Source organism: Heterocephalus glaber, unplaced genomic scaffold (genome assembly GCF_053883595.1).
Source record: "Heterocephalus glaber isolate CG9 unplaced genomic scaffold, H.glaber_assembly_v1.0 deba00001236, whole genome shotgun sequence".
Taxonomy (NCBI): domain Eukaryota; kingdom Metazoa; phylum Chordata; class Mammalia; order Rodentia; family Bathyergidae; genus Heterocephalus; species Heterocephalus glaber.
In genome coordinates this window covers 522,036-542,538 of record NW_028258223.1, presented here as the reverse complement: position 1 = coordinate 542,538, position 20,503 = coordinate 522,036, and the positions used below count along the sequence as shown (strand labels likewise).

At 45.8% G+C, this 20,503-nt stretch overlaps 1 protein-coding gene and 1 non-coding gene across 2 annotated transcripts; one reads left to right on the top strand and one right to left on the bottom strand.

The window, feature by feature from the left end:
* Positions 1-200: 200 nt before the first annotated feature.
* Positions 201-11,583, bottom strand: Trim41 (tripartite motif containing 41). Its single transcript, XM_004875126.4, has 6 exons — positions 10,443-11,583; positions 5,473-5,568; positions 3,097-3,327; positions 2,515-2,537; positions 2,189-2,316; positions 201-1,761 (listed from the first exon to the last, which is right to left on the bottom strand). The coding sequence occupies exons 1-6, from the start codon at positions 11,268-11,270 to the stop codon at positions 1,160-1,162; spliced, it is 1,908 nt and encodes a 635-aa protein (XP_004875183.1). The 5' UTR covers positions 11,271-11,583; the 3' UTR covers positions 201-1,159.
* Positions 11,584-13,180: 1,597 nt separating this feature from the next.
* On the top strand, positions 13,181-13,253 carry Trnav-cac (transfer RNA valine (anticodon CAC)). The gene has a single exon. It is a non-coding gene; the product is annotated as a tRNA-Val (tRNA).
* The last annotated feature ends 7,250 nt before the right edge of the window (positions 13,254-20,503 follow it).

Genomic DNA, 20,503 nt, shown 5'->3' with positions numbered 1-20,503 from the left:
GAGGGGAGGTGGTTATAGTAGCTCAGTCCTTGAGAAAGGATCCTGTAGTATGAACAGGTTCCAGGTGTGACAGACATAACTCATCAGTCCTGCCCCTGCCTAGCAAGTGCAAGGTCCTGAATTCAATCCCCAGTTGGGGGGGGGGGCACACTTAAAGGGAGATCCTCACATTCTGTTGGTCAAAAGAAATGGTCTCCACAGAAGAAGCAAATAAACATTTTATTTCTGCAACACAATTTTCACCTTTCCCTTTTCCCCAGGAACATATAAATTGACCTCAGCCATGAACAAAAACTGATTAAGTGACAGCAAGGAGTTACTAGAAAAATATATTGTGCCCAAGTCTCTCCCAGGCACCCAAATCCTTGTCCCTGGGCTTCCCCTCAGAGCTTGTCAAATGGAATTCAAAGGCTTTGGGAGAGGCTGAAAACTAAAAGCAGCTCCAGTGGACAAACGAAACGGCCCTGGTGATGAAAAGGCCTAGAGGGGTAAGGTAGGGAGTTTTGCTCTTTAGATTGAGTGCTGGGAAAAGGATGGGTGTAGGAATAATTTATTGGTGGATGTAATAGCATGTACTGTAGTTCAAACCATATCAGTCATCTCACTGGGCTAAATTCTGACCAGTCTAAGGAGGTAGAAATTAGGGGTGGAAGGAAAGCTTAGAATCCCTCCTACTTCCCCAAGAAAGCAGACATTTCTTTACCCAGCTTGACCCTTTTGCCCAGCATGGCTCCCCCAAAAGTTTCCAAATCCCATCTAAAGTTTGCACCAGGAAACAAGATGGGGATGTTATGAGTCTTGCCCAAGCCCTCTACCCTTAGAACTGACATAATGGTTGAAGAGCAAGGGTGAGGGAAAGAAGGAATCAAATTACAATCTTTCCTACTCGAAACTCCCAAGGGCTGGACTGGACTAGGCAGACAGGGAAGGAAAACCAAGCAGTTGTTCTCATTATCAGAGACCCATGCAGACCTGTTGGGCAGACACAGTAGGTGAGAAAAGGCAGAGCTGGAGGCCAGGAGGGTTCTTAGGTTCCTAGGGGGAGAAGCAGGGGCCTGGGGTCAAGGGAAAGCAGGAAACAATGCAGTAATGGGCCACCATCCACCACCACCCGCCCCCCTAGTGCTGACCAGAGGGGCCCCTGCGGGTGGCAGGCTAATCAAGGGCAAAGCTTGATGCGGGTTCCCTTTGAGAGCACCCGGAAAAAGGGGAAGACACGCTCGCCCAGGAAGGCAGCTGAGAAGGTGTGCACGTGGGCTAGAGTCTCCGCATTGTAGAAGCCCAGGCGCCCAGCCTCATAGTCCAGGTACACCCCGAAGCGCCGTGGCTTCTCACTTGGGCTCAGCAGTGTCTGCTCTGTCGAGCTCTGGGCCTGGTATCGTTTGCCATTTGTGCCCACACACCACACTTCCCGCTGGAGTAAGGGCTGCTGGGGCAGGTGGAGACGGCGACGGCGATGGTGATGGCGTGAGGAGCTGGCATCCCCACTGCCCACAGCGGGACTCCCGGAGCCCACCTTTTCTTTAGGATGGGTTGACTCACGGGCAGCACCCACCGCCCAACCCCGCCGCCCGCCCACCTCTACCTCCCAGTAGTGCCGGCCAGAGCGGAAGCCCTGGGCCCCCAGTACGCAGCAGTCAGCCGAGAAGCGCTTGGGATGGTCAGCAACCTCCTGCCGCCGCTCTGCCAAGCGGACACCCCGGCGGTCGGGGGACAGCATCAGGGCAGGGTGAGCCGTGTCAGGGTCCAGCGTCAGGTCCACTTGGGAGGAGGGAGGACAAATACGCCAGGGCTGGAACAACTGTTCCCAATCAGCAGCCGACTCCACAGGTTGGGCCTTTCCTGTCCTTGCTCCCCCTGTTCTGTTCATAGACCCCATCCAGCTTTCCTCAGCTCCCCGCACCATCATACATAAAGGCCAGGCTCACTTTCTTTCGGGCTCCACCCCTTTCCCCATTCTTGTTCCCAGGACACCTGACAGGCCTTCCCCTGTCCCTGGCCCTTGCCACCTCACCCAAAACCTACCTGGGCTAGGACAGAAGCTACTCTGGCTTGAAATCCCAGAGTGGTCTACTTGTAACCTGCTCCCTCTCAGCCCCCTACACTTCCACAGGGCCCATCTTCCTCAGAACCCAATCTCAGGTCTGAAAGGAAAGGCAAAGGAAGGTCTTATATGTGACCTCCCTACCTCTCGCAGCCTGACAGAACATCCGGCTCATTTTCCTCACGATGGCATCTGTCAGGAAGTCATGGCTATGGGGTTGGCATGGGTCAGGGGACCAGATCTCTGGGGGCTGCAGCTGTACCTCTTCACACCTAGAGGAAGGGGACCGGGCAGGGGGTGGGACCATGGTAATCCCAGAGGGAAAAGCAGAAGCTGAGGGGAAGGAGAGGAGGGTCCAGGAAACAGAATGTCAGGTCCTAGGGAAGGAAGGAGAGGAGAGGGGTACCCAAGAAAGGCAGGGACGGGGAACCAGATGCTACTGGGTCACAGAGGGTAGCGTGGGAACACACCTATTGAAAGTCTCCTTGATGTCCTGGGAATAATAAAAAGGAGAGGGAGAAAGAGATAAAGAGAGTGTCAGCCATACAGAGACAACTATTTTCTCCTAATCTCCAGCCAGAGAAAGGACTGAACTTGATCTGGAAGGGAGTGGCAGAGCTCTTAATAAACTTGCATCCACCTCAACCTCCACCACCCCCCAGGCCTCACCACACCTAATTTATTTCATCCTGCTGTGAGCTCAGTACAAAGAATTTTCACAATATGATTTGGTCATCTTTTTCAGGATGTCACTGTCAAAAATTATTCTCTTAATGCACTTAAACCCCTCCTAAACTTAATCTTCCTTCCTTTCATTTACATCACATTCAACAGTCTCTAGCTTCAAAAAAGCATTTTTGGTGGGCTGGGGATTTAGCTCAGTGGCACCGTGCCTGCCTTGCAAGTGCAAGGTCCTGAGTTCGATACCCAGTACCAAAAAAAGAAAATGGTAGTAATTTCTTGGTTAAATCACTGGGTACTTCACAGTGAGAAAAGAGGCAGCTCTGAGTAGGAAATACAGGGAGCTAGGGGAATGGGGGAGGACTGCTCACCTGGAGTAGCCGAAGGCCCCCCTGCTGACTCCTCTCCTGGGCCTCAGCCAGCAGGCGGCTCAGCTGGGCAGCCTGCTCTGTGAGGCGGCTGGCCACTGCGCCAGCATGCCCCAGCTGAGCTTCATGCATCTCTCGGAGGCGCCTCTCCAGCCCTGCCTGCTCTTCAGCCAGAAACCGTGTTAGCCGCCCAAACTCTGAGGCCACAGCTGCCAGCTCTGACTTCATCTGGCTCTGGAATGATGCAAAGGATATGTAGATACCACCTAAACATATGAGAAGGTAAACCTCCAGTTTTCTAACTGCTGCCTCTCAATCCAAGCCAAAGGAGCCCTTATTCCCCATGTCTATTTCTGGCACACTGGTCCTAAACTCACCAACTTGGTACACTTATCTACACCTAACTTGCCTCTCTGAGTTTAAATTTACATGTTCCAAAACTAACTTTTCCCCTCCAGATCTTAATCAGCACTACCTCCATAAATATCAGTTTTCCCTCCATGCTGTATGTATGTTTATAATGAGCTAGTTTTTAAAATTCTCCCTTACTGTACCTTAAGCATTCAGTGGCAGGGAGTAGGTATGTCTTTTTTCAACAGTGTTGTCAGACTCTGGTATAGTGCCAACTGCGACAAAAGCAAGTACTTTTTAAATCAAGAGAATTCAGGAATCAAGAAATGATGTTAGAGTTCTCACTATACAGTTAAGTATAATAACTTTTCTGTTTTTGTTTATTTTTGTTTTGTTTGAGACATGGTCTCACTATTAGTCTAGGATGGCCTTGAACTCATTATGTATCCCAGGCTGGCCTACCTGGAGTGATCCTTCTGCCTCAGCCTCCCTAGTGCTGGGATTATAGGCCTGTGCCACCACACCCAGCTAGTTACTGTGACTTTAGGAGAGTCACTCAAGCCCTTTAGATCAGGAATCAGCAAACTCTTCTGTAAAGGTCAGACAGAGAATATTTTACATTTTGAGGGCGAAGAGACAAAATCAAGGATATTATGTAGGTATGGGGTCCCCAGGTATTCAAGGGGGCTTAGTTCCAGAATAACAAAATCTAGAGCCGGGGATTTAGCTCAGTGGTTCTGCCACCTGCCTTGCAAGCCCTACATACATGAAACACACTTACATTACTTATAATACCAAAGACAATGTAGATGCTATGCAAACAGTTGTTCTAGTGTATTATTTAGGGACTAATGACAAGGGAAAAAGGTCCATACATGTTAAGTACAGATGCAGTTGTTTTTCCCAAATACTTTCAATCTAAAGTTGGGTGAATGCATGGATGTGGAACTCATGGATACAAAGGACCAACTCTATATTGTATAAAGAAACAAACCTGTCTAATCTCACCCAATTTGCTTGGACCAACCTGGGATGTAGGAACATTTTCCACCCATTACTATCAGCTGGAGACATTCTCTGGACAAAGAGTAGCCAGAGTAGGAAGGAGATCCTGGTAGGCCAAGTGGGTGAGAAATGAAGCTATCACACCAGTTTCACTCTGTGACTGAATGGTACTCAGATCTGGCACATCTATTCATCCCAGAGAGCCCAAAAGTATCAATTTGGGTAGTTTGTCAGAGGGAGAATGACTCCCAGACTCACATTCTACTATTCAGTGCTATGTATTTGCCAATGGCAGAGTTCCTAATGTGTAGGTGACAATGAGAAGTGGCAATGCCAGATTCTGACCACAGGCAGGTGCTGGAAGGGAGAGGAAGAGACAGAAAGAAATGTCCTGGTTTGGTCTCTGAAGTTCACAGTCCCAGTCCATTCCAGCAGGCCTACTGGACTTATATACAAAGACAGGCAGAGAGGGAGAGGAGGGAGGAATTAATGGGAGAATATTTTAAAAGACTCCATGAGGAGGGGTGAGTAATAATGAAAAAGGGCTAAGAAACACTGAACTATGAAACGGTAGGTCCCTGCAATGCTAATGTTCACTAATTCCTTCCTTCCTCTACATACCTTGGGCCCCTCTTGGAACATCAAAAGCCTCTCAGGACCACATCTCTCTCATGCTCACAGTGACTCTGCCAGCCACTTCTATTTATCCTGAGACCTGGGGCTTCTCTGATGGCTGCTGTGTAGGTTTTGCCCCCTTCTGCTCACTGTCCTAGCCACTGTCGGGTTAGGTGTCTGGACAGAAGGCCTTGCTCTGCAGCCTTGGGCCAGCCACCCAACCTTGCCAGGCCAGTAACATGTTTCCCAACCCTTGAAGCTTCATTTCCTCAGGTCCATGGGAAAGCATCTATCCCTCTCCCAGGCCTTGCTGTACCCTCCTGAGAATCTAGTCATCACTTGTGAGTGGGCAGCCCCATTTTCTTTGCCCTGATCACAAAATCAGCCTGTGGAAGGACATTCACCCACCTTTAGCTCTGTCACTCGCCTTTCCTCCTTGGCCTTCATCTTCTGCACAGCCTCCAGGTGCTTCCTAAGGGGTTCCACATGTCCCTGCAGCTTGGCCTGAGGGAACATGCAAGAGCAGGTTAGAGGGGCAGGCCAGGAGAGGTCCTGTCCTTCAGAGCCTACCTCTCCAATTCTCCCTGGTGGGGTGGGTCTCAGAGCTGGATGACCCAGCATAGAGGTCAAGCTTTTCCTCCTCCCCACTCTTTTCTCAGATGACACCAAAAGCCTCCAATCCTCCCCTATTCTCACACAGAGAAGCCCTTTGTGCATTCTCTAAAGGTGAGATCCTTATGGCTACAAAGCTCTACAATCAATAGGTGAGGTGAACATGGCTTAAAGCCCCTTACCACATGAAGTCCTTATTGATCTTCCTTACAACCTTCATCTCTAAATACTTTTCTGATGATCTTGTGCCCATGCTAAAAATCTTTGAGTGGTTCTCAATCACTTCCAAATTATTGACCCTTACATTTTTTGGCTCCACCTCCTATACCATCCCTCTAATTTCAGTCAAGTAAAACAACACTTTGAGACAGGGTCTTTCTATGTAGTTCAACTTGAAGTCACTAGGAGCCCTGGCTGGCCTTGAACTTGTGGCAATCTTCCTGCCTCAGCCTCCCACGTGCTGGGATTATAGGCACACATCACCACATTGGGCAACAATCTGTATTTTTTTTACCTATAATTGCATCCAAAGCAGTCTTCCTTTAAAAACCATCTCCATGACCACAGGCCTGATTCTCCGGGTCCCCAAGTTTCTCTGTGATCTCAAGGAAATGGGAATAAAACTTTCACACTACTTCCCACAGCACTAATTTTAAAAAGTGTGCTTCTCCCAGGGCACTGTACTGGGTCCCTGCTTCCACTTAATATTTGTTTCTGTTTTCTCTTCTACTTAATTATTTGCTAAATGGAAAATATAAACAAAAAACTTTTTTCTTTGGTACTGGTTAATGGACTCAGTGCCTTCACACGGAGTTATATCCCCAGCCCTTTTATTTGAGACAGGCTCTCACTTAGTCCCTAAATTGCCCAAGCTACCCACCTATTCCCTCAGGCCTAAATTTGCATCCTCCTGCCTCAGTCTCTCAGACTGTGGGATTATAGGCATGTGCCACCAGGCCCAGCTCCTTTTTTCTAAATTTACAACTAAAGCAATTAGGCACATGCGCTTTGTTTTCCAACAATTTGTAGCTGAGTCTTTCTTTAAAAGCCTGTTAAAGCTGGGCATGGTGGTACATACCTACAATCCCAGCAATCAGAAGGCTGATGTAGGAAAATCATTGAGAGTTTTTGTTTTTGTTTTTTGAGACAGGGTTTCACTGTGTATTTCAAGCTGGGCTTGAACTCACTGTGTAGCCCAAGGTGATCCTCCGGCCTCCTCCCAAGTTCTAGGATTACAGGCATGTGCCACCACACCCATCCATCATTGAGAATCTGAGGCCATTCTGGGCTACATAGTGAGTTCAGGGCCAGCCTGAACTGCATAGTGAGACCATGTCTCAAAAACCAAAAAAATAAAAATAAAGACCTGTTTAGACTAAAATGTATGAAATAAGCCTCACCTAGTTCTTTCCTTTTTTTATGTCTTCTACTTCTGCCTTGTACCCCTTCTTTTCCTTGGTGGAAAACAGCAGAGTAGAACTCAAACCTAGACTCCAATCAGGACAGGAATGCGGCTAGATGATCTGAAACAAGTCATGCTTCCAGTTTCCTCAGCTTAAAATGGAAATAGAATATACTTTATGGAGCAGTTTTAAACTATAAAGATTTTTGTCAGTGTTTTCTGGAGTTTTGTCACAACATACTGGCTTTGTATTTTATTTATCTTCCTTTCCAGTTATTGGTTTCAGACTCTTGTAAAGTCCCCCTAGGCCCTTAGGAAAATAAAACTCCTTTGAAGTCTTAAAAAAAAAAATTACCTCATGGATAGTGTACTTAGCATAGTGTCTTGGCAAAAAATCCGAAAATGTTACCTAGCAGATGCTACCTAAGTACAAAGCTGCTAGTGACAAAAGGCAGTTGTTGCACAAGTGGCTATGGAAAAAAATTACAATAATAAATTTACCATTATTCTATTAGAATAACTTCACAAATTTTGCCTTTTAATATTACTATTTCTTCACAGTAGTCAATAATCTATATTCAAAATTCATAACAAAATAATATTTTTATTGAATTACTAACAAAGAATTCATAAGCACAAATCTAAGAGTACTATTTAAGCGAAATTTTCAGACATTTAACTTTTTAGGAGCTTTGTTTATGTGCAATTTGTGCAACTACCCACTCAATAAGAAAATATTTCTACAAAACAACACTGTATCAAGTTAGTGCTGGTGTATAAGAAGGATAAATCACCTACCTATATACAACAGCCTATAAATCTGAAAGGGACTCACTCAAATTATATCTGCATAACCAAGTGCATTCGACATTTTCATTTGCTGATCAGTTTATGTCAGATTAAGTGTTTCGTTTTGTTTTTTGAGACAGAGTTCCACCATGCTGTTCAGGCTGGCCTTGAATTCACTGTGTAGCCCAGGCTGGCCTCAAACAGAGGCAATTCTCCTTTCTCAGCCTCCCAAGTGCTGGGATTACAGGCATATGCCACCATGCTCACCTTTTTTTTTTTTTAAATCTGAGGATTGAACCCAGGCCTTTGTACAAGCTAGGCTAGTGTTCTATCACTGAGCTACATCCCCAGCCTGAGATTAACTGTTAATCTGGCTTCAAATAGAATCCAAGCTAGGGATTATAACTTCTTTTAATTTCTCATCAACTTTGGCACCGAGTCCAGGGTTTTCAGACATCAGGCATTCAAAAAATGTGGCTAATACAAATTAAAATCTAGTTTCAGAAGTACTGTAGTCCTACAGATGAAAAAAAAGGATAGAACACCCATGGATAATCAGCCCTGCATTCCAATTAACAAACTGACCATACATTTTATGATGGGTTCAGCTACTTAGCTGAGGGAATATAAAAAGGACAAAAGTTCCTGACAACCTCGCCTAAAAAGGTAGATCTTATCAAGTAGACAATGTGAAATGCAACAATTACCATGACTGAATCCAGGGCCTTCACACTGAGCTACATCCCCAGCTCTGTTTTTATTTTTTATTTTATTTTGAGACAGGGTGTTATGAAGAATCCCTATGTGGCCTATGCTGGGCTCAAACATGCATTCCTCCTGCCTCTGCCTCCCAGAGTGCTGGGATTACAAGTGTGCACCACTACACTCAGGCTGGGCTTTCTAAACATATACTCTTCACCGATTCAGAATCTCTAGGGTAGGGGCAACTGTACTTTGAAAACCTCCCCTAGTAACTCTGACAATCAGCCAGGCTTGACAATCACTGTGTGCAGTGAGATGAAGTAATGATAGTTGGTCTTAGTTTGCCACTCAGAGCTAAGAAACCTCAAACACATTACTCTAAAATTGTAATGATGCTGGGTGTGGTGGCACATACCTATAATCACAGCACTTAGGAGGCTGAGGCAGGAATACTGCCATGAGTTCAAGGTCAGCCTTACTACATAGCAAGAGCCTGTTTAAAAAAAAAAACAAAAAAACTGTAGTAATAATACTGTAGTTTATGAAGGAATATAAATTAATGAAGGAATTAGAAAAGGTGAAAACACCAGTCAAAATAAAAGAGCTCTGTGCAGACCAAACAGAGGCTACATTATCTTCCTGCTGGTCCTACTGCTTCAAACCTACTCAGGCCATTGCAGAGTAGTCCTATTTGAGCTAGTGACTCAAACAAATCTCCTTTACTTATGTCCAAAGAGTTAGGCTCACAGGTAGAAAGCAAGACATTAACCAAATTAGAATCAGACTCCAAGAAGAAAAATCACATGTCAGAAAACTCAAAGTAAAAGCAAACATACAAATCATGGTGTCATTATTAACAGTATATCCCAGGGGCAAAAACAGTCATAACAAAGTCCATCACTTACTAGCATTTCGTGGCCCTGTGTACAGTATTTAAACCTCGGTTTCCCAATCTGGAAAATGGGAATAGAAAACATCAAACTCACAGGATGGTTGACTCTTACATGATGAACCATGAAAAGTGCCCACTGTATAAAAAAAAAAAGTGCCCACTGTATGTATTAAGTGCCCAGTAAATACCATATTAACTCTCAATCCTGGGGAAATTAAAGTTCAAAGATACTCAGAGATGTGACCAAGATTTGAGAGTGGGGCAGAGGCCCTACCTTAAAGCCTTTTTCTAGGAGCGAGGTGTGGTGGCAAAAGCCTGTAAGACCAGCACTTGGGAGGCTGAGGCAGGAGGATCACCTGAGTTCCAGACCAGCCTGAACTATGTAACAGGACTCTGTCTCAAAAACCCCGAAACAAAAGCTTCTTTCCCTCTTTTCTGGTCAGTATATCTAACTGGTGCAGTGCCAACCACAGTTCTCCAGCGGGGAGCCAAGCCATATCATGGGATGGGTGCAAGTGCAGGGCATTTGGGCCTAACACTACCCATTTCTACACGCTGGTTTCAGATCCCTTTCTTGTTGAGGCCCCCATTTCTTTCCATCTTTAAAAACCCCAATGGAAGGCTTAAAATTCACCCAGAAAAAATTCAAACTGGTAGTGAAGCCTTAAGAACCTGTCACTCACACCCCCACTCTCCGCAACAGTGCAAGCGTGAAACTGCAGTGTCCCCTCCCAAGAAGACAGCCCAGTGACCTGGCGTGGGCCCACTTGCTTCTTTCCTCAGTCTTCTTCACTGTGTCTGATTTGTGTGTGTACAGGATCCTTCTCATTGCAACCCACCCTGGTGCCATTAAGTGCTTGTACAGAATCAGCCCACCAGCACAGGAAGCTCTTCAAGGGGAACTGATGTCTCCTCTTCCTAGTTCCCCTTACTTCCTCTCCACCCCCACACAACTCGATCTGCTCTCTTTACTTCTCTCACCTTGTACTCCTGCACCACCTCTTCCAATGGCACCACACTGTGCTGTTTGTGGCTCCTGGATTCTCGGCACACTACACAGATGGCCTCTTCATCCACTTCGCAGAATAGCTTCAGGGCTTCTTGGTGTTTCGGACAGATACCCTGCTCGTTCACGCGGCTCCCTCGCCCCGGGGTTGGGTGCATCTGCCGAATCACCTGGACCATGTTGGCCAGCTGCAGGTTGGGGCGGAAGCTCCGCCGAGGAAAGCTCTTCCGGCACTGGGGACAAGTGAAGCACCTCCGAGGGGCTGGAGGTGGGGACAGTGGGGTGACGGGGTCTAGCTCCTCTTCCTCATCCTCCTCCAGCACTTCTTCCTCGTCCTCCTCATCCTCCCCTCTCAGGTCCTCCATGTCCCCCAAATAGTAGTCCAGGTCTTCCTCTTCGTCCTCCTCCTCCCACACGTAGTCCATGTTGTCCCAGTTGGACCCACCCATGCCAGTGGTCCAGAACACACCCTCCTCTTCCTCTTCTACCTCCTCCTCCATGTCGCCTTCAAAATCTTCCTCCCGCATGGGAGTGTCCCAGCCCCCGCTGGCCCCCACTGCCTCCACTTCCTCCTCCTCTCCGTCCTCCTCTTCCTCCTCCTCCTCCTCCTCCTCCTCCTCCCGCTCCAACTCATCCCTGTCCTCCTCATCTTCCCCGCCCCACAACTGGGTTACACACACTCGGCAGAAGTTGTGCCCGCATCCGATGGACACCGGGTCCGTGAAGTAATCGAGGCAGATGGCGCACACCGCCTCCTCCTGAAGGGTCTGCACAGGGTTGGGTGTCATGGCAACGGCAGCCATCTTAGTATCCAGTCAGCCAGTGGAGAGGTGCGGTGGGGGGTGCGGGGGGAGGGGGGGGGTCTGCCCTCTTAGACTCCCGGGCAACCAGGCCCCACCCCCAGTCCAGCTTCAGCACACCCTGCCTGAAGCGCAGCCAGAAAAATATTCCCCCAACCATACACCCCTCCACAGTTCCCTACTCCCATACGACAACCGTGTCTCTGCGAGGGGAGGGGACAGAGCTGAGCCCCCACGGACAAGTCCCTCAGGTGGCCCTGAGTGCAAATTTGCTCCAATGCTCCCCCGGCCTCCTCATAAACCCCCCCGCCCCTCCTCACTTCCTGGCCACGCCCCCTCCCTTCCGCCTCCCTCCCAACACTTCCGGTATCTGTGCATCGCGAGGTCCTTCTGCTGTCCGGCTACGCCCCCTTCTTCCCCTCCCCCGGGCCCCACGGTGACAGGAAACGGCGAGAAGACGCTCTAGCCGAAACTCAGGAGCTGTTGGGAAGGCTAGGACGGAGGAGGCCCACGTCTCTGTGATGCGGAGGGAGGAACTTGGACCGAATAAAACTACCCATCCCCATCCTCCGCCACGGTTCCAAAACTACGAAGGAAGGTGGTGGCGTTTGGCAGCTGTCCGCCGTCGGTGTTAGGACTGCACTGGCCAGGTGCCATTCTCCCGACCGAGAACTGAGGACTGCACCAGGGATTCCCCACAGCTGGTACCGGAAGTGAAGAGGCGGAGACCGGCAAACGCCCTGAAGCACTTCCGGCTCTTCTAGGCGGAGGACTTTGTAGTTAGAGAGTCAGAGGGACCCTCCAGCTCCGGTCAGGAGGCGGAGCCAGAGCTGAGCGGTCCTCCCCAGCTATGTTGTAGTTGGCATTCCCACACCCATTTTAGAAACTTCCAGTTGGTCACCGTGTCGTCGTTTTAATAAACCTCCCTAGTAAGGAAAGGAGGACAAGTCATTACACCCACATCCACACAGTGAAACACTAGCTGTAAAAAAGAGACTCCGCTTCAAGGATGGGGTAAATGTGCAAGCTGCTGAACAGTGAAGTATACTACCACTTTTTTAAAAAGGAGAGAGAATGTTAATGCATTTGATATCTTTATATCCCTGCACTTACCACAGTTCCCACCTCACAAGATGTGAAAATTTCAAAGGGATGGAAGTGCTGCTTAGCATGTGACAAAAGCGATATAAGGGTGGGCCAGCCTTTGTCGTCATCGTCATCTGTGCAAAAATACCAGTACAGTTTGTGTGGGAAGTTTGAGAGGAAGGGATAGGAAAGACATTTATTTCCCTACATAGAGTTCCGTATCCTTTGCGTTGTGAACCACACCGATGTCTTTGTTTTAAAGAAAAAATAGTTTTTCGTAGCGTCATCTATTCATCCAACAAATACCTTTTGAGGTGTGCACCATATGTATTCCAGGTCTGAGAACTACAGTAAAGATGTTGCTGTGTTCCCCAGAACGTGCCTGCCAGTTGACTCTGTTCAATAGAAATAGTGCTTGGTGGTTCATTGAAATATCTCATTTAAATTTTTAAACGGGGCGGGGGGATTACCGGAGCACGATTTAGGTGGAGAATTTCCACTGGGTGTTAGGCATTGCGCGATGCCAGGGCTCCGTAGGTACAAGTTGCCGGGTGGAAATCTTCAGGTGGACGCTGTGCTTCTGAGGGGGATGCTCTGGCTCCTGCGAACGCCGAACTGAACGCTGCCAAACCGCGAAACTCCGCGGGTGAGATCTGGCGATCCCCGAAGCTTCTGGGGCTGCTGGCGCGAAGTCTGTCACAGGAGGCACACACAGCTCGCCGGCCGGCGATGCAGAAACGCCCCCGACCCGCTGGCATTCTGGTAGCTCACAGCAGTTAGTTGTCAACATCTGAAGGTTCAGGCAAGAGAGAGCCTTTCCGGCGCTGGTTTCCGTAGTGTAGTGGTTATCACGTTCGCCTCACACGCGAAAGGTCCCCGGTTCGAAACCGGGCGGAAACAGGTTTTTTTGTTTATTTGTTTCTTTTCTAACCTGCCTTTCACCACCTCCCCATCCCTTTCTCGAGTTGCAAAGAGTTGTCCCATAGAAGCACAGATGTATGTGTTTATCTGTTCCTCGATTTGAGGGGAGACAGGCGGGACTGAAGCAGAGCAAAGTTCAAGATTCGCAACGTAAATTTAGAGGTCTCACCTCATCTCATGTCTTGCTCTTCGGCTGAAAAGTTGATGCGGCAACCTTTCTCAAGGGGAGGGATCCGTAGGCTTTAAATCCTCGAGGTGGGGTGCCTAGGACCAAGCTGGACACAGTAAGCGACAGGTAATACAATACTCGAGCGTTTACTTCTCAAAGCCTTTCGGCCCCTCCGAATGTAAATCTTGATCTCCTGACATAGGACTTGTGATCCTGTAGATGTTCCGTGGGTAGCTCAGTTAGTGGAGCCTGAGACTTTTTTTTGTTTTTTTTAAACTGGATCTCGCTATGTAGTCCAGGCTGGCCTCAAATTTATGGCAATCCTCCTGCTTCAGCCTCCCCCAGTGCTAGGATTACAGGTATGCACCACCATGCCCCAAGCCTAAGACCCTTAACCTTACAATATTGTGTTCAAAATCTAATAGGTCTCCCTTTGGAAAGGACAATGATAGAAACACTTTTGTTGCAAAGACCACACGGTGCTCTCCTTACCAAGAGGTTGGTCAGGGCTGGTACTTTCTAGTAGTGGGGCATAAAACGTTTAGTTTAACCTACAGCCCTAGGCATTTTGCTGGCTCTAGGGCAAAGAGTGAGAAATTGGTTCCAGTTGACAAATTCCTGGAAGCCTGCAATCCACCCACAGTCAATACATACATATTTCTTTTTACCAATCGACCTGCCCAAATGTTGTGGGCTCCCTGCGCTGAAGGGGGTGGTATAGCTTACTGAAGCAAGCGAGGCCCCAAGACCCCTCCCCCAGGCTTTGGTGACCTTCCTAACTGTTGGTTAGGATTCTGTGCTTGCTCTGAAGCAGGCTGGTTTCCATTTTGGTTAAAATATGTGCTTTCTCCATTCACAATAGCTTCAAATAGAATAAAATGCCTAGGGATCAGTCTAATCAAGGAAGTGAAAACTCTCTTCAGTGAAAATTTGAAAACACTGATGAAAGAAATTGAAGACACCAGAAGATAGAAAGATTTCCCACGTTCATGAATTGACAGAATCAATATAGTGGGCCCCCGATATTCGTGGGGGTTACCTGCGAATTGTGGGAAACCTCGAATTTTGGATATGGTCAGAAAAATGCCTAATTTTATAGTTTAAACCCTAAATATGCTATGTGCCCTGCAGTTATGTAATTTAATAAAATAGTGTATTAATAAAACCATAGAAAGTGCAAGACGTTTAGGCAGCATCTTAGGGCTTTTAGGGCTTTAAGAAATACAAAACCGAGAACAGTGAAGATAGCTACAGGCGGTACAGCAACCTGTTATGATGCAGGAACGCTGGTGCCTCTGCAGAGATGAGTTACAGGCAGTAGCCAATCAGCAGCAAAGAGAATTGAATAGCACTCTCGGATTGGCTACTTGCAAACCTCCCACCAAAAAAAAAAAGATTGTGGAAGGTATTTGTGGTTTCTGCAAAATTTCGAGTTTCCCCAAACAATTACTAAGGTTCTAAGGAAAAATCCGGGAACGACTGAGTTGGTGAACCCTGAACTGCGACTTTGCAGGGGTATACTGTACTGCCAAAATGGCTGTATTACCAAAAAGAAATTTATAGATTCAATGCTATCTCCATCAAAATACCAACGACATTCTTTACAGACCTAGAATGTCCTAAAATTCACATGGAGCCCGGCATGGTGGCACACGCCTGTGATCCCAGCTCTGTGAGGCTGAATCAGGAGGACCGCCTAAATGGGAGGCCAGCCTGGGATATATAGTGAGTTCAAGGCTAGCCTGAGCTACATAGTGAGACCCTGTGTCAAAAAGCCAAAAGTAAGTAAATAAATAAATAAATAAATAATTTGAAAAGAATTGAAACTGCTAAAATAAAAACAAAACAAACAAAAAACACCATGGGGGATACACTTGAGGCCATAGGCACAAAGACTTCCTGAATAGGACTTTAGTAACAGGATTATTTTATAATACCAAGAGTCAACAAATAGGACTACATCAAATTAAAAAGTTTCTGCACAGCAAGTGAAACAACTAACAGAGTGAAGACATAGCCCACAGAGTGGGAGAAAATCTCTACCAGTTACTCTTCTGATAAAGGATTATTATCAAGAATGTATAAAGAAGCCAGGTGTGGTGACACATACCTGTAATCTCAGCACTTGGGAAGCTGAGGCAGGAGGACTGCCACAAGTTCAAGGCCAGCCTGCGCTAGATAGTCAAGTCATAGCCAGCCTAAGCTACATAGCAAGACCCTGTCTCAAAAAAAAAAAACAAACAACAACAAAAGAATATATTAAGAACTCAAAAAACTTAGCACTGAAAATGTCAAATAGCCCAATCAATAAATAGGCAAATGAATTAGACACTTCTCAAAAGAAGTACAAATGGTCAATAAGTATGTGAAAGAATGTTCAAAAAACAAAATGAATGTTCAACATGCATTAGGGAAACACAAATCAGAACTACACTGAGCATCTCAGCATGGTGGCACATGCCTGGAATCCCAGAACTTGGGATTCTTCCTGAGGCAGGAAGATTGCTAGGAGTTCAAGCCCAGCCTGGGCTGCATAGAGTTCAAGGCCAGCCTGAATTCATAGTGAGACCCCATCTCAAAAAAAAAAAATTAAATTAAAAAAGAACTACATTGAGATTTCATCTCACCCCAGGCAGACTAACTGTCATCAAGGATAGAAAATAGGGCCGAGGATTTAGCTCAGTGGTTTCGCTGCCTAATGCGTAAGTGCAAGGACTTGAGTTCGATCCTGGGTACCAAAAAGAAAAGAAAAGAAAAGAAATGTTTGCCAGGACTAGATGGAGAGGAACACTTCTACACTATGGAAATCAGACTGGAGGCTCCTCAAAATAGAGCTACTATTTAACCTAGAAGCCATACCATTCCTAGGTATATAACTGAAGCAATTAAAATCAGCGTATCTGTGGTAGTACACACCATACACATTGAACCCCCCCCCAAAAAAAACGAAGTGAAACTAGGGGAGAGGGTGGACATAGGGAGTGACAGGGGAGTAAAAATGCACAAATATGTATATATGAATCTCTATATATTAATGTGCCAAAATAAAACCCATTAACCTGTATAACCAATAAATTAAACATAGTTTGAAAAAGGAAAATATGCTTTGTGTAAAGAAACCCTCATCGTCAAGTTATTTTCCTTTTGAATCAGGAGTCCATCTTTTGTCAAATGTTGCCTCACATTCCAGCCTCCACTTTACCATCACTCATAAAAGAATATAAAAATGTCCTCTGTTCTGAAGCACCCTGACATGAGCATTCTCAATTTAATGGCCATGACATTCTTTCTTAACTTCAGTTGCAATTCATTTGTTTACACTGACTGTTTCCTTAGCCCTGCACATACAGCCCATTTCTATTTCTGGCTCTTGGGGTCTCCCCCAGAAACATACCAGATCACAAGAAAAGTCGATGGGTCACATAAGCTAGTTTATTAAACTTGCTAGGCAAAGGATAGCATCACCTTCAGGCTGAGAAGTATGTCAAAGACCAAAGTTAGGGAAGATTGAATATATTATCCTCTGAGGGAGATCTGGGTAGGAATTGGTCAGGATTTGTAAAATACGCAGAGTTCCTAGTATAGCCCTAGCACATACGGCTGAAGCAGGATTAAAAGAAAAACAAGTTCTTCCCAACCTTAGGAAGTCCCCCCACCCCCGAATCACCCCCCTCTCCCTTGTAGCTGTAACTCTTTGTTCTGGTCCAGATACGACTATGTCCTGTAAACAAAGTTTATGACACCCTTTTCTCATATGATTCAAAAAACACTGTTTTCTTACAAGGCTAAATTATAAAGCTGTCTGCCCTTGTGCTGTTCCAGTAAACTCATTTGCTACATCACTAAGAAAGACTACCCCAGGGGCTGGGGATTTAGCTCAGTGGTTCTGGAGCCTGCCTTTTGCAAGTGCAAGGTCCAGAGTTCGATTCCTGGTACCAGAAAAAAAAAAGACAAGCAAAGAAAGACCACCCCGCACTTCAATCCAATGTATAAAAGGGAGAACTTTACATTGCTCAAAGCTCAGTCTTTCTGGATAGGAGTCCAACTAAGTGAAGATGCACCTAATAAAATCCTCCTCATTCTCAGTGGTCTCTCCTGTACCTTTTATCCCACAACAAGGCCAGAACTCCAGGCCATGAGGAAGGAAGTATAGAGACACAGCATGTGGACCCCCAGCCCAGGCAGCTCTCACACCTAGAAAACACCCCCGATTGGAGAGACTTACACATGTGACAAGCAACTTCCTTCCCAATATTTCCATCGAACTTGTAAGTCAAATAAGAAAAACATAAGACTAGTAAGTCAAGTTCTCTTTGAAGCATCATACATCTGAAATGCAGACAAAGCATTACCAAAATAGCCCAGTGGTGGCAAAATGGTATTATATCACCCTGCATTAGCAAATGTGTTAGTCAACTATCTGTCCTTGTAATACAATACTCAAGGAAAAAAAATAGGTTTTAGAGTTTTCAGTGCATGCTCAGCTGGCTCCATTGCTTTTAAGCCTATGGGTGATACAGAAGCATTATGGCAGAAGGGCATAGTAGATGAGAGCTGTAAGAGGGAGGAGGGAGGAAGAAGGGAAGAGAGGAAGAGGGAAAGAAAGAGAGAGATGCTAAGGTCCAGCTCCTCAGGATCCCTTCCCTTCAATTAAGCTCCTCCTCTTAAATTTCCATCACCTCCAAATAATGCCACCAAATCATGAATTCATCAGCGGATTAATCCTCTGATAAAATTAGGACCTTCATGATCCAATCACCTGCCAAAAGCCCAACATGAGCAACCAACCTGAGTTTTGGGGGACATTTCAAATCTAAATCCAAAACCCAAAACAACGTTTGCAAAAAATGCCAATGTTGTGCTCACTTTTTAATCATTACTTTTTCTTTCTCCTGTTTTTCATTGAATTTTTGTTTTTTGTTGCTTTTGTTTGTTTGTTTTTGTTTTTGTTTTTGTTTTTTGGTACCAGGGATCGAACTCCCATCCTTATGCTTGCAGGGCAGGTGGTGGAACCACTGAGCTAAACCCCCAGCTCTTTTTTTTTTTTCATTGAACTTTTGAGACAGGGTCTCGCTATGTAGCTCAGGCTGGCCTTGATCTCACAGTGATCCTCCTGCCTCAGCCTTCTAAGCGCTGAGATTAAAGACATGCATCACCATGCTTGGCTATAATCATTGCTTTTTCATGCTTTTGTATACCACCCCAGAATTTACCGCAGAATGTTTAGACCAGCAAGTCCAGGAGCCAACCATGGAATTTAGAGACCCAGAGAGGTGAAGAGTAAAGGATTCTGGACAATTCTGAATTAGGAGAATTGTCCCAGAGCTCTCCTGCTGACAAAATTTTCCTTTCCTTTCCTTCCTTCTTTCCTTCCCTTCCTCCCTCCTTCCTTCCTTTCCTCCTTCCTATTTTACTGACTTGAGGTGAGTCACTACATGCTTCCTACTCATGTTCTGAACTGCCAGAATATCCTCAGCACCTCCCAGCAAGCTTACTTCCTCGCCCCTGGCCCTCAGGATCCTGAGAGTCCAGGACCAACACTCAGTCTTTTATTATTTATTTATTTATTTTTAACACTCAGTCTTTTATCACTCTTGTTCAAGTGAATTTTGATTTGTGCTTCTGCTAACGTAAGAATTTTTATTGGTCTTCCTTGTGGAGACAGAAAACAAATCCAAAGCAAAGCAATTAACACCAAATAATTAGCTCAGCTGGGCAACAAGATGTACAGGAAGCAGTCTTTTTGAGTCATATTTCTTCGGATAACACTTAATGCTAACTTGTCATAACTTCAGAAGTTTCTCAGAGTTATCTCTTTTTTTTTTAAATTCTTTTATTGGTACATTTTAGGTATACAATTCGTTTACATTTATCATTGGGTGTTTGTACCTGTACATGATATATCTTGATTCTTATTTTTTTCCCCCCATTACCTGTGCACCCTTCACCCGCTCCGCTCTTCCCTATTTACATACATTATTTGAAATAGGAAAAAGGGTCCAAAGATGAAGGAGTGAAGGGAGGGGAAGGGGAAAGGAAAAGAGGGAAAGGAAAAACTATGAGAAAAGAAAAAAAAATGGAAATGAAATCTCAGAGTTATCTTATTTCAATTAAATAACTCCTCTCTCTCTCTCTCTCTCTCTCTCTCTCTCTCTCTCTCTCTCTCTCTCTCTCTCTCTCTCTCTCCTCCCTCTCTCTCACTGTAGATTGAACCCAGGGCCTTAACATTGAGTTAGAGCCACAGCATTTAAAAAAAATTTTTTTTTTAAAGCAGTGTCTCCAAATTGCTAAATTGCCCAGATTGGACTCCAATTTGTAATGCCCCTGGCTCAGCTTCCCAGAGTGCTGGAATTAAAGGTAAGCACCATCACACTGAGCTAGCACTTTTTGATGCTTAAATTGTCATTCTATCCATGGACCTCTGTTATACAGACCTGTTATGGTTTGGGTTTAGATGTCTCCTGAAAGCCTCATGTGGTAATAAGCTTGATCTAGAGTGTGAGAAGCTGGAAATGATTCATGACACAATGCTAGGCTCAAGGGCACTAAGACTAAGGGAGTGAGTGCCACCCACCCTAAGTGGTCTGGATAAGACAAAAAGGGTAGAAAGATGCTGTTAAACTCCCTTGTTACCTTTGCTGCCTTGTGTGCACCATGTTGTTTCTGCTCTGCCATACCTGTTGGTCATCCCTACCTTGGAGTTGGCTGATTATGGACTGAAACTTCTTCAAACTGTAAGCCTAATAAACTCTTTCCCCTCAGACTTTGGGTGTTGGGTATTTTGTCTCAACAACAAGAGAAAAGTAACTAACACAAGAGCCCTTTGTCCTTTCAACATTGCCCAGATAGTCTGAAAGCACCCTTTTTCCTTGGCAGCTACTCATGCTATGGCCCATCTGTAATTTCACCCCTTCAATACCTTTATAAGCCTAATTCCTTTCCAAGTTAGCTTCTAATATCTTTCTCCTGGTGTTAGCCCATCCACTCACAGATGAAATCTCCCAGCTGGCTGCTGCTATTTCTCTCCCAACGTCAGCCCATCCACACATGGATATAATAA

Excerpts from the sequence above, each read along its gene's own strand:
- Trim41 (XM_004875126.4), bottom strand. The coding sequence starts at position 11,270 with ATGGCTGCCGTTGCCATGACACCCAACCCTGTGCAGACCCTTCAGGAG. Across the intron at positions 5,569-10,442 it reads AGGTGGTGCAGGAGTACAAG|GCCAAGCTGCAGGGACATGT; the intron begins GTGAGAGAAGTA and ends ATGTTCCCTCAG. Across the intron at positions 1,762-2,188 it reads GTTCTGTCAGGCTGCGAGAG|TGGACCTGACGCTGGACCCT; the intron begins GTAGGGAGGTCA and ends CCTCCTCCCAAG.